Source organism: Chrysemys picta, unplaced genomic scaffold, assembly GCF_011386835.1.
Source record: "Chrysemys picta bellii isolate R12L10 unplaced genomic scaffold, ASM1138683v2 scaf5, whole genome shotgun sequence".
Taxonomy (NCBI): domain Eukaryota; kingdom Metazoa; phylum Chordata; order Testudines; family Emydidae; genus Chrysemys; species Chrysemys picta.
Window position 1 is genome coordinate 180,865 of NW_027052712.1, and position 25,100 is coordinate 205,964.

At 40.9% G+C, this 25,100-nt stretch overlaps 1 protein-coding gene and 1 long non-coding RNA gene across 3 annotated transcripts in view; one reads left to right on the forward strand and one right to left on the reverse strand.

Moving 5' to 3' along the window:
• LOC101952839 (radial spoke head 3) overlaps positions 1–18,239 on the reverse strand; it is a 29,339-nt gene extending 11,100 nt beyond the window's left edge. For both annotated transcript variants that reach the window (XM_005291541.5, XM_042857260.2), the window contains exons 1-8: positions 18,103–18,239; positions 17,596–17,683; positions 14,276–14,417; positions 12,835–12,980; positions 11,503–11,706; positions 9,845–10,007; positions 3,346–3,432; positions 139–320 (exon numbers count right to left, since the gene is read on the reverse strand). In XM_005291541.5, coding sequence (XP_005291598.2) covers positions 166–320; positions 3,346–3,432; positions 9,845–10,007; positions 11,503–11,706; positions 12,835–12,980; positions 14,276–14,417; positions 17,596–17,683; positions 18,103–18,239 — 1,122 coding nt within the window. In that variant the 3' untranslated portion in view covers positions 139–165. The remainder of the gene's footprint in view (positions 1–138; positions 321–3,345; positions 3,433–9,844; positions 10,008–11,502; positions 11,707–12,834; positions 12,981–14,275; positions 14,418–17,595; positions 17,684–18,102) is intronic.
• Positions 18,240–18,468: 229 nt separating this feature from the next.
• Positions 18,469–25,027, forward strand: LOC135977645 (uncharacterized). The gene is made up of 3 exons (XR_010595086.1): positions 18,469–18,607; positions 22,611–22,678; positions 24,514–25,027. It is a non-coding gene; the product is annotated as an uncharacterized LOC135977645 (long non-coding RNA).
• Positions 25,028–25,100: the final 73 nt, after the last annotated feature.

Consider the following 25,100-nt stretch of genomic DNA (forward strand, 5'->3'; position numbering starts at 1 on the left):
CTATGTCAATATTTTTTAAAATTATTTTAGGCTTTGCTAATCTTATTGTTTGGTATCCTTCACCAAGGCTAGTGTATGAGATTTGTAAATAGCCAGGAACGCATCTTTTGACTAGGCCAAGTGTTTATTGGCCATTACCTGATTACTTGATGTTTGGTTTGGTCTTCACTTAGCTTCAGGCTCCTGAGTTTCTGTTTGATGTAATGCTTCTATCTGAACGGAGCTTCGATGAGATGCTTCTGTTTGCCCAGCAGGCTGACCAGATGCTTCTGGCTGATCAAATGCATCTAACCTCTTTTCAACCACCTCACGAATCAATGCTGAAATGACAAATGGAGTTACTATAGGGCAGAGCAGAAATTTGTATGGATAAAAAAATGCAATATTTAGAGATGATTTTATACATTATTACATTATTGATTGACTCACAGGGCAACAGTGAAATGTAATAGTAAATGCAAAAAATTTTACCTGTGATTGTGATATATGCTTAGCCAAATTAGCTCTAGTTACCTCAAGGCAATTATTTTAAAAGGTTCTGTTCAACTGTTTTATTATCCCTCGTCTCTTATCTTTGTTCCTTCATAAGTGCTGGAGCAGGCCACAATGCCAGGAACCAGTACTAGTGAGGGGACATTAAATATTGAAGGCAAGGGATCCCTCCAAAGCAAAAAGAATCTAACCTATATTTCTGGAGAGCAGTGCAGTTGAAGATCACTTTCACTGAAACAAAAGCAGCAGCAAAATAATACTGTTTATTCCCTTAAAAATCAATAAATATCACAAAGTGTGGGATCCCACTTTAAAAAAAAGCCCCAAAATTAACCAAAAAAGGTTTTTATTTTTAAAACAATACAGAAAATGGAACAATACAGAGGTGCCAGTAACAGCTCCATGGTTAAGACTGAGTTGAGTTTTGCACTTAAAGAAGATTCACCCTCTCTGTTATGTATCCTCACCAAAACTGTAGCACTTATTCTTTGAGTACAGAATAAATTTTCTTGGAATTTACAAGTAAATCCATTCATTAATTTCCACCTTAAAATTAATTTAAAAATGGATTCCATGAGAAATGAAGCACTGTATTTGATCTTTTATTTTTGTCCCAAATGGTCTCAGCTCATGCATTATCTATCTACACAAAAAATGGGAGATAGATGATTTTTAATAGATCTGATGCAATGGGCAATTTTTGAAAATAGACCTACTAAACACTGAAGGCAGGTGGAGGAAAACTAAGGTGGTGCAACGGAATGTAGAGGGTACCTATTGGGCTTACGCCAGCCTACTGCTAAAGGGTCCCCCCCGCAGCCTAAGGGGAGGATCCACAGGGCCTGAAACTCAAATAATTACGGGGGACAACTAATGTAAAAATAGGGACAGCAGTGCGGTCAAAGGGTCCAAAGAAGGGAAACCTGACCGAGGGTAGGAGGGCAAAGTACCTGTTAACCGGTCAGTATGCTCCAGCTACTTTGCACTGTTGTAGGAGGGTGCAAAGCAGCTAGAACACATTGGTGAATCTGGCCCTAAAAGTTAAACACAAATCTGGAAAAAAAAAAAAAAAGATGGATACTACATATCTTCCAGTCATTAGTATATCACATGCTTGTTGAGTGTTCATGGATGAACTTTTTAGTAATAAAAAAAAATCCCCAGACAAAATTTCATTAGTAAGGAGTTAAGTTTGAGAAATACATATCAGTAATTTAGGGTAAAATACATAAGAGGAAAGTTGTAATTATCAAAAAAATAAGGTCTAGATTATAGACCCAAGAAATTCAGAATTCAGACTAAATTTTAAAGAATCCAAAGTCAAGGCACAGAAATGCACAGTTAGGGTACTCAAACAACCTTCTTAAGTCTGACTTGCAGTGACACCATGAGGAAGAGATATATGCAAAAAAGGATGAATGTGTGTTTAAAAATAATTTTAATCTAATCTGGGACCACACACTGATATGCATTAATTATAACTGTATGATTATTGCATGGTTTAAGATTGGTGCTTTAACTGCAGCCTGTAAAGGTAGACATTTTTAAAAATACTGTTAAGCTCTGATGAGCCAATCAAGAATCAGAGACTGGTTCATTTACCTGATTAATTACTGCTTTAGTTCAGGGGAAAGTACAGTATTATTGATTACTGAGGAGCTAAGCAGACGTCTCCATGAAAAATGTGACTGATTTACACTGTTCCAAATCACCATATTGATTATGTCTAAAATTAATAGTGGAAAGTTACTAGCCACATGACTTTTCAGCCAATCATGACCAAGAATGTTTCTTCTGTTCTTATTCTTTCATTTAGAATGACCACATTGTTACATGGTTGGGATAATTTATACATGTGAGGCCACAGGCCTTTTGTTATATACCAGTGGCCTTAAACAATGTATATGCTTTTCAATTTGAGAAACAAAAGAGCCTTCAGTTTGTTCAATGGAAAACTATATACAGTAAAAACTTTGGTATCCAGCATGTTGGGGGTATAGGGGGTGCCGGTCAGTCAAAAATTTCGGTTAACTAAGAGGGAGGGAGTTTGGCTGTGAGAGGGACCTCAGGGCTCGGGGTTGGGGCGTGGGAGGGATTTCAGGGTGCCGGATTCGGTGGCGCTCACCTTGGGCAGCTCCCCACAAGCGGCGACATGTCCCTGCTGCTCCTAGGCAGAGGCGCAGCCAGGCGGCTCTGCGTGCTGCCTCCACCCACAGGAGCCTCCCCCACAGCCCCCGTTGGCCGCGGGTCCTGGCCAATGGGAGCAGTGGAGCCAGTGCTCAAGGCAGGATGGGGGCAGCGCATGGAGCCTCTGTGGCCGTTCCCCCACCTAGGAGCAGCAGGGACATGTCGCTACTTCTGGATATGGATATTAAAAGTCCAGTTGGATATCAGAAATGCCAGTTTCTAGAGCTTTCCGGTTGGTAAACTGCCGAATAACACAGCCTTTACTGCACAAGAACATAGTTTTGTTGTCTGTGAAATAAATGAGGAATATAAACTATGTAAATAAAAAGAGAACAATTAACATTCATTAACCATTTCACTTCCGCTGAACATAACAGGAACCTCTGTCAGAGACATTCCACATAGGCTGTGTACTGTCAGTAGAGATGTGCTGCTGAAACACGCCTGGTATTTCTATTTTTTTTCACTTGACCAATAATTACAAATCACCAGCATAAAATGGGTCTGGGAATTGTCCAACAGTCAGAAGGTTAAAAAAAAATGGTAAAATACCATCCCATTTGGACAATTGTAACTGTTAAAATATCATCTGCTTCTTTATTTTGCAATAATCTGACTGAAAAAAGTTAAGCAGGGTACATTATATTCCATGACTTTATAACTTACTGTCAAGCACTGCCCTTCCCAGAATCTTCTTCTCCAATGTCTTATCTACTTCTGCCATCACCCATGGAAGGAATTCTTTTTCAACGTCTGTAAGATTTGTGGAGAGAAAGCAAGATAAAGTATTTTTATTAGTGATGTGTTATAGGATCTTAGGGTCTATTTTCCACTAAATGTATGGTTGTTCCCCATTGTTGAATGACGACTGGTCCATTAAAGACACTTGTCCTGTAAAGACCTGATTTTACAAGGAATTGAGTCTCCTCAACTGCCACTGACTTTAGTGGTTGTTGAGAGTGCGCAGCCTCTTGCTCAATCAGGCCCCAAGTTAAAAATGAAAAATTGCATTTAGTTAGATGAAAATAAGGTTCAGTAATTTAGGATAGTAACAGTTCTGCTTTTAATTTGAACATATCCTGGCCTCTGTCCTGTCCAAACTGTTTAATTGTCTATGCCCAAGGAGTTCCCGCTTATCCTGGTATTTCCAACATTATCCTATTTTAACAAGACAACCCTATGTCTTGCCATATTTGCAAGATACACACAGGTTCTGCTTGTGCCCAGTGACTGATGCTGTGTAAAAAACTTAGATAGAAAGTACTTTCAGGGCCCATGAAATGTCACTATGTTCAACACGAAGTTTCAATGCAACATAACATTTGCATGTAATTGTTATACTGACAAAGTTTTCTCTCATTACTTAGGTCCTCAAAAGTGGCATTTCTCAGGCAAAAATAAGTTGTACACCAGAGCAGGCAGCTTGTAGCAAAATGCCAAACAGAATTGTATTGGAAACCTTAAAGTCATCAATAATGGCAGCAGTTTACTTATTGGAAGTGCACTTAGGTTTCACTGTATTAATAAATTAAAAAGCAAGAAGTACAGAATTGAACTCCTTGGACCTGACAGTACCTCTCTTCTTGCCAGCTAGACCTCTACTTACAAGTAGTCATAATAAGACTCTGAGTGTTTGCTTCTGAGATAGACAGAGGGTTAGCCAAATTTACAAGTGCAGTGCATGAATGACTGGACTGACCCACAAGAAGAATTACTGTTCGAGCTAAACATGTGATTGGGCTGATTTATTAGGCCAAATTGTTAAACCTTCTGGACTCATCATATGGGACCAGAAAAAAAAAGGGCATTCAAAGTTAAAAATTCTATTTCAGTAGTTTGAACTTCAGCCACTGATACTAGCCAAAATAATTCAGAGAGAGCATTTTCATTCAGTTCTAAATATGTGATATCCGCAGACATCCATGGTATCAATGTGCATAAAAATATGCCATAGAAACTTTGTTTTGAAGCAGGAACCCAAGGTAGTAGAAATTTGGCAATACATCTTATCTAATTTTCTCACATCTTTTCATCTACCACTATTTATCCCATCACTTTTTTTTTTTTTTTTTTTTTTTTGGGTAAGTGAATGGACTGTTTGTGAAAGATGGAATGATGGCGTTGAGACAAAGTCCTCTCCCCTTAGAAACCCAGGAAGGAGGGACCATTTCTAGAGCTGAGCATCTGGCTCATTTCTATGGCTGTTCAGCCCTAGACCATTCTTCTTAGACTGCCATCAAGAAAGCCAAACATGATGATGTTTTCTGTGTCCTGGACACCTACCACTAGATATTCCTCAGAGACCCACAACTCGTATCACAGAAGCCAAAGAAGAGCCATTAAATGGTAATGACTTTCAGGGCCTAATTTGAGTCAAGAAGCAGAAGCACATGTCTATATTTTGCATGCAATGCTGGATATACATGTAGATGTGCATAGCTAAACAGATGCCCTCTTTTTCATGCATAGAACTGTATGCACCTACTTCTGGCAGAAAATCTGGCTCTCAATCACTGTGATTCACAGGAGTGACCTAAAGATGATGGGTTTCATGAATTATTATAAATTCCTTGAGCCATCCAGTTCTGTCTCTTGCACTCCCTTTTCACATCCATCCTGTCTCTTAAGGTGACGACTATTGGTTTTCAGTTAGGAAGAAGGAATTGCAGTTTTATTTATAGCTGGCTTTCACAGGCACTCCATGTGTAAGCTGCATAGAATTATAATGTCTTCACTACACTACAATTGTAAACATATTGTGGCAGCCAATTATAACATGGTTGCCCTCCTCCAGTCATTGTTTTAATACTTTTTGCTTTTTCCAGTATAGATGGAAACAAACTCTTATAATCATATTAAGAAAACCATACTACAGCTCTGATTTTGTCAGGTCTGTAGTATGGTTACAGCAAGATATGGTACACAGACTAGACCAAACTAAGTTATAACACAACCTGGGGGGAGGGATAGCTCAGTGGTTTGAGCATTGGCCTGCTAAACCCAGGGTTGTGAGTTCAATCCTTGAGGGGGCCACTTGGGGATCTGGGGCAAAATCAGTACTTGGTCCTGCTAGTGAAGGCAGGGGGCTGGACTCGATGACCTTTCAAGGTCCCTTCCAGTTCTAGGAGATAGGATATCTCCATTAATTTCTAATTTCTGGGCATTAAGTTAAATAGCTGCCTGCTGGTATGGTAAAATATTGTAGTGCAGATGGTCCCTTGGGCAGCAGTTTGTGGAAGATGTTCACCTCACGAGCTGAGGAGTGTGACTGTAACATGCAATGACCCTGCTGATAGAGGGTGGAAAAACAATTGTGTACTTTTTAAACACCAGTCTCTCTCTAGGCCAATAATTGCACGTGTGCCACAATGGTATTCTTCCGGGGACCTAAAAAGGTCAGACTTTGAAGCCACTGATTTGCATAACTGCTATTTCCTTTTTAACAAATTCTGAAACTTTCCATGCCAGAGAAACAATTCACTTTAGATTTAAAAAATGTAAATACTTGATTATCTTTCTAATAACATATCTCTTTGTTTAGTGTCCAGTTTGAATGGCAACAAGGTTTGCTCTGATTGCACTGGCCTGGAAGTTGAATGGTTATTTTTTTGAATACCATGTACCTAAGTTGCTGAAACTAGTAGGCACTTGGCTAACCTTTTCATGCCATAATCACTGAGCTTCTAGGGTGATCCAAGCTGCCAGAAAGGGAATATTCAATCAGTAGGTTCTCTTTTGTGGAGTTTTTAGTGCTCATGAAAGCTGCCAGACTGATAGCTATGGAGACTTAGTCTTCCATTTGTTTGAAGGGCAAAGCATAGGTGGAGCAGTGCTGTATCCTCATGTCACAGAAGCCAAGTTTAGTGCCAACCCCCACCACATGTGAGAGCAGGTGTTGGGGTAGGCAAGAACCTATCCACAGCATCCATCAGAAGCAGAACAGGGGAGGGTTTGGAGTGCAAGGGGTGAGGAATCAAGGAGCTAAAGATAGTGTGGGGCAGACAAAAGGAAAAGGGCAATTAGTGGAGTAAATCTAGCAGTTCTGCTACCCATACTGTTTTCTCACTGTTTATTCCCTGACATCCATTCTGCTTTCTGTTCTCTGTTCCCTGCTTGGCCCCTGCCTGTCTTCCATACTGTCTCCACTACTGCCCCTGCCTGATCAGGAAGATACTTGTTCCAACCAATTCCTCCCCTCTTCTGATAATGTTTAACAGCATCAAATACCCCAAAAACATCTATGTGGGTGAAACCAGACAATCACTATGCTCTCAAATGAACTCATTCAGAAACATGATAAAAGACAAAAACACCATCTCTCCTGTGGGTGAACACTTTTCACAAAGCAAAAACAACAAGGAGTCTGGTGGCACCTTAAAGACTAACAGATTTATTTGGGCATAAGCTTTCGTGAGTAAAAACCTCACTTCTTCGGATGCACGAAGAAGTGAGGTTTTTACTCACGAAAGCTTATGCCCAAATAAATCTGTTAGTCTTTAAGGTGCCACCAGACTCCTTGTTGTTTTTGTAGATACAGACTAACACGGCTACCCCCTGATACTTTTCACAAAGCAGTCACTCCATAGTTGATCTTTCAATACTCGTTCTCAAAGGAAACCAGCATAACCACCTTCAAAAGGCAAGTCTGGGAACTGAAATTCATAACGCTGGTAGATACCAAAAACCATAGACTCAACAAGGACACTGGTTTTAATGGCTGATTACAACAATCTGTAACACACCACACTGCCTGCTACCCTTAATTGCCCATTTCAAACGCCTTCTTTATGTATAACAATCTAACCCTCAATTGCCCACTTTATTTCAAGTCACCACCTACAACATGTGTTACCCCTTATGCTTAACAGTCTGTCCCACCCTATATTTTGCTCAGACACACTGATTTCCTTCCCCAGACTTGAAGACCACCTCTATGTAGCTCAAAAGCTTGTACCTTCCACCAACAGAAGTTGGTCCAATAATAGATATTACCTCACCTATCTTGTCTCTCTCATATCCTGGGACCAGCATGGCTACAAGCAACACAGCAAACAATTTTTAACAGGGTTTTTAAATTATTCTCAAAAAATCTGAACTCTTTGAGCATTCCACTTTATCACACCTACAGCTCAGCCTATGTTTGTCTGTGTTCCCATTAACTTTCACTTTCCATTTAAATTAAGTTGTGAGTTTTTAATGCATTGAATTTAGCTCTTTTCAATAAAACAATTATTAGCTACTGGTGTCACAAATAGGATCTAGTTGTATATGAGTGATCAGCAATGTTAGTTTTAAAATTGACTTTAAAAAAAACAAACCAAATATGCCAGTCACAAATGTAAATGATGAATGAAATTTAGTTTTATTGTTTACATCTGGATAACCAATATTAAATTATAGAAGGACTGTAAACTTCTTAAATTATTGTGAATTTTATGGTTATTTTATATGTTAGATTTAGGACTGTCGATTAATCGCAGTTAACTCATGCGATTAAACTCAAAAAAATTAATTGTGATTAATTGCAGTTTTAATTGCACTATTAAACAATAGAATACCAACTGAAATTATATATTTTGGATGTTTTTCTACATTTTCACATAGTATTCTGTGTTGTAATTGAAATCAGTGTATATTGTTTTTATTACAACTATTTGCAGTGTAAAAATGATAAACGAAAGAAATAGTATTTTTCAATTCACCTCATACAAGTACTGTAGTGCAATCCCTTTGTTGTGACAGTGCAACTTACAAATGTAGGTTTTTGTGTGTTACATAACTGCACTCAAAAACAAAACAATGTAAAACTTCAGAGCCCACAAGTCCACTCAGTCCTACTTCTTGTTCAGCCAATCACTAAGACAAACAAGTTTGTTTACATTGATGGGAGATAATGCTGCCCACTTATTTACAATGTCACTTGAAAGTGAGAACAGGCATTTGCACGACACTTTTGTAGCTGGCACTGCAAGGTATTTATGTGCCAGATATGCTAAACATTCGTAGGCCCCTTCATGCTTCGACCACCATTCCAGAGGACACGCTTCCATGCTGATGACGCTCGTTAAAAAAATGTGTTAATTAAATTTGTGACTGAACTCCTTGAGGGAGCATTGTATGTCCCCTGTTCTGTTTTAACCGCATTCTGCCATATATTTCATGTTATAGCTGTCTCGGATGATGACCCAGCACATGTTGTTCATTTTAAGGACACTTTCACTGCAGATTTGACAAAGTGCAAAGAAGGTACCAATGTGAGATTTTTAAAGATAGCTACAGCACTCAACTCAAGGTTTAAGAATCCGAAGTGCCTTCCAAAATCTGAGAGGGACGAGGTGTGGAGCATTTCTTTCAGAAGTCTTAAAAGAGCAACACTCCGATGCGGGAACTACAGAACCTGAACCACCAAAAAAGAAAATCAACCTTCTGCTGGTGGTATCGGACTCAGATAATGAAAATGAACATGCGTCGGTCTGCACTGCTTTGGATTGTTCTCGAGGAGAACCTGTCACCAGCATGGACGTACGTCCCCTGGAATGGTGGTTGAAGCATGAAGGGACATATGAATCTGTAGCACATCTGACACGTAAATATCTTCTGATACCAGCTACAACAGTGCTATGAGAACATCTATTCTCACTTTCAGGTGACACTGAACAAGAAGCGGGCAGCATAATCTTCTGCAAATGTAAACAAACTTGTTTGAGTGATTGGCTGAACAAGAAGTAGGATTGAGTGGACTTGCGGGCTGTAAAATTTTACATTGTTTTATTTTTGAATGTAGTTTTTTTGTACATAATTCAAGTTCAATTTTCATGATAAAGAGATTGCACTAGAGTACTTGTATTAGGTGAATTGAAAAATACTATTTCTTTTGTTTTTATACAGTGCAACTACTTGTAATAAAAAATAAATATAAAGTGAGCACTGTACACTTTGTATTCTGTGTTGTAACTGAAATCAATTTATTTGAAAATGTAGAAAACATCCAAAATATTTAAATAAATGGTATTCTATTATTGTTTAACATTATTATTGTTTAATCATATGATTGAATCGCTATTAATTTTTTTAATTGTGCGATTTATTGCGATTAATTTTTTTAATTGTTTGACAGCCCTAGTTATATTACATGCTTCCTGTAAAGAAAAAAAATAGTACAAACCTCTTTCTACAGGATCATAGAAATATCCACTCTCACGAAGACTACTAAAGACTGAAGGAATGAGATCAGCCAGGTAACGCTGAGCAAATGCCCTTGCTGCAATTTTCTCTGAAGTCTCCTTCTGCTTTTGAAGCAATTGTGACTGTTGATTTTTGCGACGTTCCTGTCAAAAGAATGTTATATGTAAAATTTGCAGCCTTTTAGCTGTTAATTCCAAAACCCCAAAAAGAGAACAGTAATAAAACATGAATTTTTAAAACATGCAACAGGCATATAAACTGGGGGAGGTCAATTGTTCCTTGGATAACTACACATAACTTATATGGGGTCCACCTGTGTGTACATAGATCTTTCAGGTGGACAAAAATGTTTTTTAAAATGGACAAATTATATTCAAAACTGCTGAATGCCCAGAACCACATTATTCACAGCCATTTCAGCAAAATGGTTCCTTTCATTTACTTTTTTTTATATTTGGTACATCTGTAAAGCAATGATTTTGCATTTGCTGACTTCATGCCCTTCTCTGGTGTCTCAGCATGAACTGGGCTGATGACATGGAAATCCCTATTGTTGATAAAGCAGGAGGTCTGCTTCTGGGGTGGGGAAAGACAAATCTGGTTTTGCTTAAAGATTTTCTAAAGTTTTCAGCGCTCTCATTTTCTGTTCTATTTAGTATAAAATAACAGTATTAAAAATACAAATAAAACTGATGAATGTTAAACAAAAACAGTCACTATTGGTCAGAGCTCCCCAAGGGAAGAACCACAGACAGAAAGTCCAGGTGGACATGCTGGGTAAGCACAGTCAATACACAGGGGTACTGTAGCTGAGAACTTTGTCTACGAGTGGGAGAACTGCAGAATTCCATCCAAGAGACGGTAAGGGCATGAGAATTGACATCTTATGGGGTGCACTCAGGGAGACCAGAGAAGGAGAAAGAGATGCAGGTAGTCCTGCAACCATGACTATCGCCGCCACTTTACGGCTGTCTGAGGATTTCTGGCTCTTTTGATTGCAGCTACAGGATCTAAGCATTTTTAAAAAGATTAGATCTAAAAAAAATGTTACTACGGTCTATGGTGTAATTTTCTAAATACTGCCCTTTGTTTCCAAAAAATGCTTATTGCTGAGAAATTAAACACAATGACGGCTGGGCACTTTAATATACCTCATTTGGTACATACAGACCATGAAAAGTGTTTGTACACTCAGGATTTTGTGCATTAACAAGTTGGATGTTTTCTTTTTAATTTTAGAGCACTGCAAGCATTCATTTGAGAGGTATCTTTGTGAAAATCTTCAGTTAACTGCTTGACTAAATTATTTTATCAGATACATAAGGCAAAATGCTGTCAGGTTCTGTACTGTGTATGAGATACATTTCTGTGAAGTGGTTACATTCCAGTTTGAATATCAGTACTTTACAGAAACTACAACATTCTGCTGATATATGGAAACAACTACAAAAATGCAGCACTAAAGGCATTAAATCGAGCTATTTTTATAATTAACCTGACGTTGCCCCTTTAAGTTAAGCAAACATATTTTAGGTTTTGTCTTTGTCTTCCAGTGGTGTAAAGCCAAACGAATACAAGCTTGCAGAAGACCAAAGGTCAAGACACTGACATCGTTGGACTGCTCTATCGTATTGATACCTTTTCTTCTCTGTGTCGCCTCTCTTGCTCCTCGAGGCGTTGTACTTCAGCGAGCTCGGCATTGCGTAGTTCCTCATATGCATACTGATGTGCCCGCAGATTGGCCAGCTCCTCTTCTTCCATGACTTCTAGCAAAGCTTGTTCAATGATTTTTCCAATCAAAACTTCTAGCATTGGTTTGACTTCAATATCAAAGTCAAAGAGCTGAGGATGAAAGCAAATTAAACAGAGATTTATGTATCCAGGTCCCAATCAATTTAAAGACTTATCAAGGTGAACAGAAATGCTTACATCTGCAATAGCTGGTGAGATCACAAGTGTCTAACACAGGGCTGGGAAGACAGTTTTGTGCAGCTGTAATGTTACCAACTGTGGCAAGGAATGTGTGAAATTCTGAACTCAGAATGGGGCAAAAAGAGAAGCAAAGGATAAGGTGCTATTTGGGAGATGGGCAGTACCAGATCATAAGGAGGACTTAGGTAATTTCACAATTTTAAAAAAGAATTCCTCCAGTCCTCACTAAGTGATGTGTATGATCCAGACTAAATACCACTAAACATGAATACTGGTAGTTCTGTCATTCTCTTCCCTCCTCTAATGGTAGTTCCTGCCATCTCAGCAGCTCAGCCTCTCTCTCTGTCTGAGATCCTTTCAGGCTCCCCTCTCTTTAAGAAAGCATCCATAGCAACGTGCAATAGGTCTAAGTCTGTCTGGTGGGCCCAATCAACAGACCAGTTCAAAACACAGTCACTTTTGGGGCCTCCAGTCAGAGGCAGAAGGCTAGACTGGACCCACACCATGCTCACATGCACATCCCTAGTCCCCTCATGCTCAATTTTATTATTCAGACATGCAGCGAATTTCTGAACGTTTTAATTTTTACTGCAAAAAAGTAAAACATTAGCATTCGAGGAGAGGCATTTTCCTTATCATCATCATCATCATTATCCTCACAGTAAAGTACTCTAGACATTATAGGGAATTTTTAATCTCTCTACAAAGAGTAGTTCCTCCATGTTTCTGAAATGTTTCTTGACTGATTTAAACTCTTCATTTTGTATCACAAACTTATTTCGTACATTGGGGGGAGGGATAGCTCAGTGGTTTGAGCATTGGCCTGCTAAACCCAGGGTTGTGAGTTCAATCCTTGAGGGGGCCACTTGGGAATCTGGGGCAAAATCAGTACTTGGTCCTGCTAGTGAAGGCAGGGGGCTGGACTCGATGACCTTTCAAGGTCCCTTCCAGTTCTAGGAGATGGGATATCTCCATTATTATTTTTTTATTTTTATAAGAAATGTTGCTATGGTTGCAGACCCAAATTTGCATTTGTACCTCTCCTTCTTCTATCTGTGTGGCCACATCTCTCCCGGTTTTGGCTGGGATGAAGAGTGGAGTAGGTGGTCTGTCCAGAAAAGCATCTGTTTGACACTCCACATCAACCTCTATTATGCGGTCACCAAGCTCTTCCAGATACAACTCTATGAAGCAATAGTATGATGAATACTGTACGTAGGGTTCTGTTTTGCACAAAAAGCCAATGTGGCAAACCAATTGTTAACAGAGGTAAATTATCATATTAAAATAATGTACAATAAAATGACTGCTACAAAGTTAAAGACTCAATGTAATATTTACACCCATTTTTCTGTGTAGGAGCTACCATTCTCATATTGTCCATAGTGTTTGATATATTTAATGGGATATGATTCATAAAGTGATATTTCATTTGTTAGATTTCAGAAGTTGATGAGGTCATTTTGATTAAGTGTAGACTATCAGGTTTTAGCTCACTTTGTGAAATACTGTTCCAGGTGGAGTTAATTCTGATAAAGCAGGTTAAAAGAAAGGCCACAGATAGCATATCTATTAACATCTATGTTTAAAATGTGTGTGTGTTTTAATTCTCCATGGTATGTTCATTTTGAGAGGCAGTGGCTAAGTGGATGAGACTAGGTCTGCTGTATTGAGACCTGGCTTCTCCTTGTACCTTTTCAGAAATAACCTTCAGATAAATGAGAATCAGAGCAGTTTCTCATCTGTAAAACGTGTGTGTGGAGGGGAAGGGCTGAGATACAAGACCTTGCTCAGTAATAAGGGCTGGGAAGTGCACAAGATTAACAACACTATTCAGTGGATAAAGTAAGAGATTAGAACTAATTGGGTCAAAAGGAATGTAAATGGGGGAAAAGCCATTGCTGCTGCAATTAGGAAACAGGAGGGCAAGATGCTCACTTGAACCTGAGAGCATATTCAATGCCACTGGAAAATTCAGAAAATTAAGAACAAGTGTCCTGTGAGCATGTGCAAATGGCATTTTTCCCACGGTGTACAGCTCAGCCAAATCTGAACAGATTTTCAGAGGCAGCGAAAGACACTGCACTGACCTGAAAGCTATCCTCTTGCTAGATTTCAAGTTCCTGCTACAAACCATTGAGGGCTAAAAAAGATGTAGTTTTTCTTTATTTTCCCAACAGCAGCCTTATTTTTGGAAATGGCTCCAACACTTTTGCCCAAACTTTCAAAAAAAATTTCAACCTGAGCCAGATACCAAACATGGAAAATTTCAGCCTGAATGGATACATTTGTTAAAAGTTGTAAACAACTGAAAACAGGACATTATAATTGGAGGGGACAGACAACCTTAACTACTGATGTGACTATCAGCTCCTCCTACAATACTATTAACAATGTGAATTAAACTAAGTATGCTAATATGGATCAATTAAAAGTTTTTTGTTTTTAATATTAGATCAAGATTTTTTCAACATTCTACCTGTCTGCACATCAACATGCTTTCTGCCTTCTACAGGCTCTGGAGTTCTTGACTGAAGCTGCTCTTTTGCTCGTTTTCTGGCAAGTGCTTTCCTGTGAGCCTCTCGCTGCCTTTGGATCTCAAGAGGGTCAGGCTGAGCAGTCTGGGGTTTGATACAAAAAGTTTCTTAGTTTTGCAGGGAAAAATTCCAGCACAAATTATACACAAAATTACTAAATAATTTCTAAATATAAGTGATTTTTTAAAATTTCTACAAATCGAATTATTTAGATCAGCTCTAAGATATGGCCCCTGCAAAGACTTTCACAACTTCTTAACTTTACATACTGTGAGTAGTCCCATGGACTTCACTGCATAAAATTAAACGGGTGTGTAAATCTTTGCAGGATAGGGGGCTAAGGAAGTAGTTTGCTAGCTACACTAAATTGCTATTTGGAAATATCCAACAGCTTAAAGGTGTGGTTCTATTTTGAAAAATAAGCTGTTTAAAAATGGCATGAGTTTACTAACAGACTTGCTCTCTGAAATTTTTCAGTCATGCCTGCTGGCTTACTTTATTGTCTAAAGCAAGTCTTTACTCCAGTTAGCAGAGCAGAGCCCAGACAGCTATGAGGGTGAAAAGGATTCTGTTCTAGGTTGCATAATGTCAACAGAATTGTTTACTAATTTCTGATTACAGAATCTTTATTGTTGGTGAAAGGTGAGCCAGAAGGTACCCATGATTTTTAGATTCAATATTGCACTTGCAGAATTGTCAGTTAGGAAATCATTTTTTAAACTTTATAAACAGAGCAAATTTGATATGTAATCAGAAAGAGATAATAACCATGGAACCATTTCCACAAAGTCACTTTTGAGTACAGTGGTCCTTTAAATCCAAAAGTTGATCTACTCTAAAAAGGATCTGTTGGAGAACATTCTCTGGAAACTAAATATCTCTAAAATATTAATCAGAAATATCACAAGACATTGAATGCCTCTGCTTCAAATAAGCATTGCTTGTGAACAGTAGGCCCAACAATTCTCTATAAAGGGCTATAATGTATCCACCTAAACCAAATGGAACCAGACTGCTGGCACTTAAAATTAAAATGGTCACAGAGCAGTTTTTAAACTAAGGGCTGGGGGAAAGCCGACAGGTGTGGAGGAGCATGTGGCTCGGACAGAGACATCCCTTGGGGGAGGATCTATTAATGGAGATTCTTTATGTCCTAGTAAGGAGGAGAGGATGGAAGATGATAAAATACGGGTTGGATCTAATGAGAAACAGTCAACTGAAAAAGAGACTCATTCAATGACATTGTGTAATGGCAGACAGCTAACAAGTGACAAGTTTTTAAAAGTGCTTATATACAAATGCTAGAAGTCTAAATAAGATGGGTGAACTAGAGTGCCTCGTATTAAATGAGGATATTGATTTAATAGGCTTCACAGAAACTTGGTGGAATGAGGATAATCAATGGAACAGAGTAATACCAGGGTACAAAATATATCGGAAGGACAAAACAGGTCGTGCGGGGGGGAGTGGCACTATATGTGAAAGAAAGCATAGAATCAAATGAAGTAAAAATCTTAAATGAACCAAACTGTACCATAAAATCTCTATGGATATTAATTCCATGCTCGAATAATAAGAATATAGCAGTAGGGATATACTACTGACCACCTCACCAGGATAGTGGTATTGACTGCGAAATGCTCAGAGAGATTAGAGAGGCTATAAAAATAGAAAACTCAGTAACAATGGGGGATTTCAGCTATCCCCATATTGACTGGGTACATGTCACATCAAGATGAGATGCAGAGATAAAGTTTCTTGACACCTTAAATGACTGCTTCTTGGAGCAGCTAGTCCTGGAACCCACAAGAGGAGAGGTAATTCTTGATTTAGTCTTAAGTGGAGCACAGGATCTGGTCCAACACGTGAATATACCCGGATCACTTGGTAATAGTGTCCATAATATAATTAAATTTAACATCCCCGTGGCAGGGAAAACACAACAGCAGCCCAACATGGTAACATTTAATTTCAGAAAGGGGGGCTACACAAAAATGAGGAAGTTAGTTAAACAGAAGTTAAAATGTACAGTGCCAAAAGTGGAATCCCTGCAAGCTGCATGGGAACTTTTTAAAGACACCATAATAGAGGCTCAACTTAAATGTATACCCCAAATTAAAAAACATAGTAAGAGAACCAAAAAAGTGCCACCGTGACTAAACAAAGTAAAAGAAGCAGTGAGAGGCAAAAAGGCATCATTTAAAAAGTGGAAGTTAAATCCTAGTGAGGAAAATAGAAAGGAGCATAAACTCTGGCAAGTGAAGTGTAAAAATATAATTAGGAAGGCCAAAAAAGAATTTGAAGAACAGCTAGCCAAAGACTCAAAAAGTAATGGCAAAAAAAAATTTTTTTTAAGTACATCAGAAGCAGGAAGCCTGCTAAACAATCAGTGGGGCTACTAGAGGATTGAAATGCTAAACGAGCACTCAAGGACGATAAGGCCATTGTGGAGAAACTAAATGAATTCTTTGCATCGGTCTTCATGACTGAGGATGTGAGGGAGATTCCCAAACCTAAGCCACTCTTTTTAGGTTACAAATCTGAGGAACTGTCCCAAAGTGGTCATTTTATAGTTGATAGTGTCACTGTTTATCCTGATTTCTATGGTAATGGCACCACTTCACAGCTCCACATCATACATCATCTCAACACCGACATAAGCTTTCGTATGATGTGTGTGTGTGTGTGTGTAGAGAGGATGTACTAAGTGTCTACTGCTCACTTACTGGAATAGCCCTGCATCTACAGGATAAGTGAGCACAAGTTAACTTAGAAACAATATTCCCAGAGCTGTGCTAATATCCAGGATTCGGTGGCATGCCTCCGGGGGGTCCGCTGGTCCCACGCCGTCGGCGTACCCGCCGCCGAAACCGCAGGACCGGCGGACCTCCTGCAGGCATGCCGCCGAAGGCAGCCTGACTGTTGCCCTCACGGCAACCGGCAGGCCGCCCCCTGCGGCTTGCTGCCCCAGGCACACGCTTGGTGTGCTGGTGCCTGGAGCCGCCCCTGCTAATATCACTGAGATGCTGATGAACAAACCAGGAAGTAAATAAAGTTGTGTTGGCTTATACTCAATAGCATATACACAAAAAGGAAATGAAAAAGGAGAAAACTTCTTAATCTAAAGTTTTCCCAACACTGTTAAAAAAAAATCTGAACAGTGGAAGTTCACATGAAAATACATTACAGCATTTCTAGAAACTGTGAAAAAACCCTTAGTTTTTAACAAAACTATAATAAGATTTATGTAAACAGAACCTACCCAAGGTAATGCATGAAGGGCATAAGTGTTGCCTCGTACCACTCTCCTATCGTACATGAGGTTCTCATAGCGAACAGGTTCTTCCTCTCTGTAACACATCACATCATAAAGGAACAAAATCAACAGAGTTGGTTATGGATCGTGTCACATTGTAGTATCTCTGAAGAGTGAGACCCAGCTGGGTGTCAATAAAGGCCTAAAGAACAAACCACACCAGCAACAGGGATGCTACTTAAAGAAATTAGCCCCTGCACCCCCCTTCTTGTACATGTCCATCTCAGCTATTGACTAGGCAGGCAACCCCTCACACTGCAGAGCTGATGCACCCCCAGTCCCACGGTCCTGGCACCGCCCGGGGACGGGGGACGGGGGGCAGGGGGCGGGGATAGGGGGCGCTGGAGAACGGGACGGGACGGGGGAAGGGGGCGGGGGACGAGGCTCACGGGGGCGCGGTTGGAGCCGGGCTGGGCAGTGCGGGCTGGAGGGGGCGCCGCGGGCCGGACTCACTGCTCGCTGTGTGCCGGGGCGCCCCGGTATCTCCGCCGGGGGGGCAGGGCCCGGGGGCGGCTGCAGTAGCTGTAGGTGCCGCTGGCTGCAGCCGCCGCCTCCTGGTTGCGCGCGGGGAGCATGGAGCCCGTGGCCATGGCCGCGGCGGGGGCTGCCGGGCGCGGGGCTCAGCCCAGCCTCAGGGCCCCGAGAACAATCCTCGGTCTGTTGTTGCCCAGCGACGCGGCGTTCGCTCCTTGACAACCGTCTCCAGGATAAACTGCGAACCGACCGGCAACAGGGCACTTCCGGTGGGGGAAGGCAAACCCAGCGCCGCGCGCATGCGCACACCGGCCGTCACGCTTCACTGGGCTTGTGATAGACAGGAGCCGCTGTTCCTGACCCTTCACCTGCCCGCGCAGCTCTGTCTGTTCGGCTCCTTACACACCTGCAAGTAGTACACGCGGGCGTGTGTGCGAGGGAGAGAGATGCAGTCTGTCCTCACTGTACAAAAGTTATGGGTCAGGTAGGGTTACCATATTTCAACAATCAAAAAAGAGGACAGGGGGTGCTGCCCTAGCCCCGCCCCCTCCCACTTCCCGCCCCCCTCAGAATCCCCCTACCTGTCCCCTGACTGCCCTCTCCTGAGACCCCCCCCAACTGCCCCCAGGACCCCTCCCCCAGCTAAGTCTCCCTGCTCCCTGTCCCCTGACTGCCTCAACCGCTCTCTACACCCCCTTCTCCCGACAGTCCCCCTAAAACCTCCGACCAATCTAACCCCCCCTGTTCCCTGTCCCTTGCCTGTCCCAACCGCTCTCTACACCCCCTTCTCCTGACAGCCCCCCGAACTCCCGACCAATCTAACCCTCCCGTTCCCTGTCCCTTGGCTGCCCCCGGCCAATGGAGAGCTGCGAGCTCCACGTGCAGCCAAACACTGTGGTGCTGCTCTGTGGAGGGGGGGGGAGGGACTCTGGCTTCTAGAAGCCCCAGTGGCTGTGAGTGGCTTTCAATCAGGCCCAGCCGTCCAATCAGCCGCGCCGCACTCTTCATGAGGGGAAGGGGGAAATCCCGGACATTTCTACTTTATTAGAAATCCCCCCCGGACGGCCATTTAAAGCTGAAAAAGCCGGACATGTCCGGGGAAAGCCGGACGGATGGTAACCTAGAGTCAGGCCCTTTAAAAATCACAAAATAGGCTCAAATATGAGATTTAACAAAGAATAAATTGTTGGTGCTTTTCATGTCTGCTGTTTTTTTTCCATCTTTAAGGTTTCAAGCTTTTCTCAGGAAGGCTAGAAACGTACATACAAAAATAAAATTAAAAACAAAAAAAAGCTGAGTCTCATATAAACACCTGACTCCAGGAGCTGGGTCATTAAGAAAAATATTTGTCTGATTCTCTAGAGCCCTACCCCTCTTTCTGCACCTTAGGCTAATGATCCTGTCTTTGCTTCATCACTTACACAGAAACCTATTTGGTTTGAGGAAGAGGCCTTCTTGGGTTGCCACAAAAACATGTTTTCTTGGAGCTAGTAGAAGTAGTATCATCCTGTAAAACATTAACTAAAATCAAAACAAGTTTTGAGCCAAAATCAAATATATTTGTTCTGTTTATAGCAAAGCACAAAAATGTAGGCAAAAATGGAAGCTGGATAGAGTCCCCTTGAAAAATTTGGTTCTGTAATACTGCATTTCTTCTGAGGAGTTATGGTTGACATAAACAATAAGATGAAACCTTGAGTGGCTTGTTCATGTTGTTAGATGCCAACTGCTTAAACATGCATATCTGATGTACTGATAGATTGTCTAATATACAGTAGAAACCACACTAATCCACATAATTTGCACACGAAAATTTCACCCTTTCTCATCACATGTTTAAGGGCTCTTATTATAGCTTCACGACTACATTTACAAAATATATAGTATATTGTGAAGTATGATCATAATTGAACTGAACAATTGTCAAAATAACAAAATATGTGTTGTGATGCATTATCTTTGATTTTTTTAAATGTTTGTTCACTTATGCTCAGAATTCAGTAAATCATGATGGGTTTTGCAAATTAACGAAGTTGTATGGTAAAATAGATCTCCTTGTCACATTCTTTTCTTCTACTCCCTATTTCTGTAGGTCAAACCCACTCACGTAAGGTATGTCTACACTGCAATTGGGCTAAAAATAACAGTGTGTGGCTCCCCCGCTGGATCACAGATCCTGGTCTCCAGCCTGAGCCCGAACATCTACACTGCACTTTTATAGCCTGGCAGCCCAAGCCCCGTGAGTCTGAATCAGCTGACCTGGGCCAGCTGCTGCCATGTCATTGCAATGCAGACATATCCTTAGACTCTGATCCGGTGAACATCAAGCTTGATTTCAATGGGATTATTCATGGCAGTTGTCATAAATATAAAGGGAAGGGTAACCACCTTTCTGTATACAGTACTATAAAATCCCTCCTGGCAAGAGGCACAAAATCCTTTTACCTGTAAAGGGTTAAGAAGCTCAGGTAACCTAGCTGGCACCTGACCAAAAGGACCAATAAGGGGACAAGATACTTTCAAACCTGGGGAGAGGGGAAAGGCTTTGTTTTGTCTGTTCTTGGTCTGTCTGTTCTGTGTGCTTGCCGGAGACAGATCAAGAAGGCAAGCAATCCAACTCAATTAGAATTAGTAAGTAATAATAAGGAAATGCGTTAGCTTACTTTTATTTTGGCTTGTGATTTTCCTTGTCTAGAGGGAGGTTTAGCCCTGGATTTGTAACTTTAAGGTTTTGCCTAGAGGGGAGATCCTCTATGTTCTTGAGTCTTTTGTTATTCTGTAAAGTACTTACCATCCCAATTTTACAGAGGTAATTCTTTTATCTTTTCTTTAAATCAAATTCTTCTTTTAAGAACCTGATTGTTTTTTCATCGTTTTAAGATCCAAGGGTTTGGGTCTGTGTTCACCTGTACCAATTTGTGAGGGATTATTCTCAAGCCTGCCCAGGAAAAGGGGTGTAGGGGCTTAGGGGGATATTTGGGGAAGGTAGGGCTCCAAGTGGCCCTCCCTAAATGTTTGTTTAAATCACTTGGTGGTGGCAGCGTTACTTAATCCAAGGAATAGGGGAGTTTTTAACCTAAGCTGGTAGAAATAAGCTTAGGGGGTCTTCATGCGGGTCCCCACGTCTGTACCCTAAAGTTCAGAGTGGGGAGGGAACCCTGACAGCAGTAAAGTTAGGCACACGAATAAGTGTTTAAAGGACTGGGAATTTACTGTGTATTTTACCAGCCTTGTCGTACATAAACCCACTTGTTCCTGGTCCCCTCATTAACTGACAGTTTTCTATTCATTCATTCACTGACAATTTTTCTATGTATCACAAAAGACGAATGACTTTTCATTTCACCATGTACTTTTATGAAGTAACTTTTTTCATATGATATCAGCACTTGAACAATGCTAAGATGAAAAAGCCCAGTGTTTACATGTCTGTTATAGAGTTTCATGTATTATCTAGCATTGATAGAATTTTCACAAGGACTTTTTAAAATAATAGTCCCATATGTATATGCATGTTAGAAATTAATAGCTCTCATATATGTATATAATCTTATCAACTTTATTACAATTTTAAGAACATCATATTAATATTGTTTTCTTCTAAAAGTGTTTCAAATATTTTTCCAATTGCACTGATACTTTAGAATTAATACATTATTTCCTGTCTTTTATATCAGTTACAGAATGATCACATGTTTTATCAAAATGAATGGAAAACACATACAGATAAAACATTCTAAAGGAATTGAGAAATTGTCTGTATACAAATAAAATTATGATTATTAAAATCCAACCAGAAAATAGAGGAGCAGGATCTGTTCAGACATGATTCTCCTTGCTAGAATGAGTTAGCTTATTTGAACTTTAGGAAAATTCAGGCCCAGATTCAATTCATTGCTTGGCTCCATCTCCACCAAATTTATGAGACCACCTCCAAATCAAATTCACTAACAACATAATATAATATAGACGCTAACGTTAAAGAATTGATTTTTAAACCTAGTCTCAATTTTTATGGGTACTTAACAATCTGATTTGTGAGCAAATTTAGACAGTTGCACATATAAATATTAACACAAACTCCTGAAATCAATCCACTAGATACAGCTGCCTCTTTCCAAAGAAACATATGATTCCATTCAATGAGAATAAGTGGTAATTTTTATATGTTTGATTTATTTATTTTATTAGTCATGTTGAAATATTAAGTAGAAGCTATAGTTCTAGTTATGCTTTTGGTTCAAACTCCTGGGCCAGTTGGCTGCTTAGATTATTTTTAGAAATAATCTTTTTAGTGGATATACTTCTACTTACAATACTGTATCTTGTGTGTTTTTTAGAAAACTTCTATGGAGCAGAAGAAATACTGTATTAGAAGCACCAGTATCAGCAGCATGTTCTCAGACAAGTCTCAAGAATATCATTCTGATGTAAAAGGATATTTTCACCACAAGGTGTCACTGTAATTCTTTTGTCTTATTTTACAGGAAAATCCCTTACAGTGAAGGACTCAAGGAACTCAATCTGTTTAATATATCAAAAAGAAGACAGAAAGGTGACTTGATTACAGTGTGTATGTACTTTCTTGTGGAGAAAATACTGGGAGGGCTCTTTAATCCAGCAGAGAAAGGCATAAAAAGAACCAATGTCTGGAAGCTGTAGCCAGACAAATTCATTTTAGAAATTAGGCACAAATGTTTAACCGTGAGGTTAGTTAAGCATTGGAACAAACTACCAAGGAAATGGTGGATTCTCCATCTGCTGCTGTCTCACATCAAGACTGGGTGCCTTTCTGGAAAATATGCTTTAGCCAAACACAAGTTACTGGGCTCAATACAGGGGTAACTTGGTGTAATTTAATTGCCTGTGTTATACATGAGATCAGACTTTTGGCCTTAAAACTCCATGACTCTATGAAAAACTTACCTGACACTTCCTATTATAAGATCCTAGTTTAAATTGCTTATAATGTTGCCAAACTTTAAGCATTCAGAATGAAAATTTCCATGACCAGTGTCTTTCCCAGGCTGAAGTTGTTTGGAAGGTTTCAGCAAAAATGGTTCATCCATTTCAGAGAACAAAATTGGGAAAATAAGTTGTTTTGCCCATATTAATTAATTGGTTATAAGAATTTTTTGGAGAAACTGTGCAGCATTGCCAGTTCTCATGATTTAACCACCAATAATGTGTTTTTGGACCCTACTTGAGCCAGTCTCTCAATGATGCCGGAAGTTCCAGCCTCCACATGAGTTCCACCCCTCCCTAGGGAAAAACTCCTTCTGATTGGCTGCCTTCCACACTTCCCAGCCTCCTGGGGAAAGGCAGCCAAACTGGGCTGCTACAAGAGGTGGGCAGAGCTCTCCCTTAGAAGCCCAGAGGAGATTTTTGGGAGGAGAGAGGTTAAAGGAGGCAGCTACCATTCTCACCGGGGGGAAAGCAGAAATAGCTCCTCAGGCTGACTTTGCTCCCTCCTCTCCTCACATGAACAATAGGCCAGTCTGTTCATCCTTCCCATCTCTATTCCCGCAACAATAGACTTGGGGTGGGGTGGGGTGGGGTGAAGAAACCCTGCAACTGCAGAGGGAGTGGAGTTGCTTCAAGGGACAGATGTGGGTTGGGAGTTTGAATGCATAATACATTGATGGGCTGAGGGATGGGCAGATAGAGGTCTGGGGATGCATAATTATTTCTGGGCTAGTGGGGCTGTGATAAATGAAGGTGGGGGGCGGAGCTCCCTTTTATGGACACTCAGCCAGCTAGTAGCTATAAAATCCCTCTTAGTAGCTGTTCTCTAATTGCTCTATCTGTAAAGGGTTAAAAAGTCTCACTGCTATGTATAGGTAAAAAGAAGTGAGTGGGCAATTGTCCAAAAGAGCCAATGGGAAGGCTAGAACTTTTAAAAATTGAAACAAGACTCCCCTTTTGTCTGTCTGTTGTTGTTCTCGGGGAGAGGCAGACAGGGAGGAGTTATGCTGTGAGAAGCTTGGGCCAGGTATGAAAAATCATCCATATCATACCTAGAAACTACTGATCTAAAACCCCAGATATGTAAGTAGATCAGGACATGTCTAGGAAGACGCAATTAGGTTTATCCCTTTTATTTCTTTATGGCTTGTGGATTCCTCTGTGCTAACCCTAGATGCTTTTGTTTTGCTTGTAACCTTTAAGCTGGACCTCAAGAGAGCTATTCTTGATGCTTAATCCTTATAGTTGTTTTTTTTTAATCTAGCAAAAGCCTAAGTTCCCAGATGTATTTTCTTCCTTTTTTATTAATAAAATTAACCTTTTTTAAGAACAGAATTGGATTTTTGTGTCTTAAGAGGTTTGTGCACATATTGTTTAATTAGCTGGTGGCAACAGCTGATTTCCTATTTTTTTTTTCTTTTTCAGCTCTTCCCTGGAGGAGGGGTGAAATGGCTTGAGGGTACCCCACAGGTAGGAATTCCCAAGTGTGCCTTCCTGGGTTCTCAAAGGTTTTGCACTTGGCAGGGCCGGCTCCAGGCACCAGCCCTCCAAGCATGTGCTTGGGGCGGCACCTGGAGGGGGGCGGCGCTCACCCGGGGAGAGCGGAGCCGCGGCGGGCTCGCCGCCCTCCCCCGGCGCTCTGGCCGGTCGGGGAGAGCGGGGTCCCGGCCAGGCTCACCGCCCTCCCCCAGCGCTCCGGCCGGTCGGGGAGAGCGGGGCCCTGGCCGAGCTCGCCGCCCTCCCCCGGTGCTCCGGCCGGCCGGGGAGAGCGGGGCCATGGCAGGGCTAGGTGCCCTCCCCTGCCACACTCCCTGCCGGGGGGCGGGGGGCGGCTGGAGGCTTTTTTGCCTGGAGCGGCAAAAAAGCCAGAGCCGGCCCTGGCACTTGGGTAGTGGCAGCATCTACCAATCCAAGGTCAGAGAAAAGCTGTAACCTTGGGAGTTTAATACAAGCCTGGAGTGACAAGTATTAATTTTTAGAGTCCTTGCGAGCCCCCACCTTCTGCACTCAAA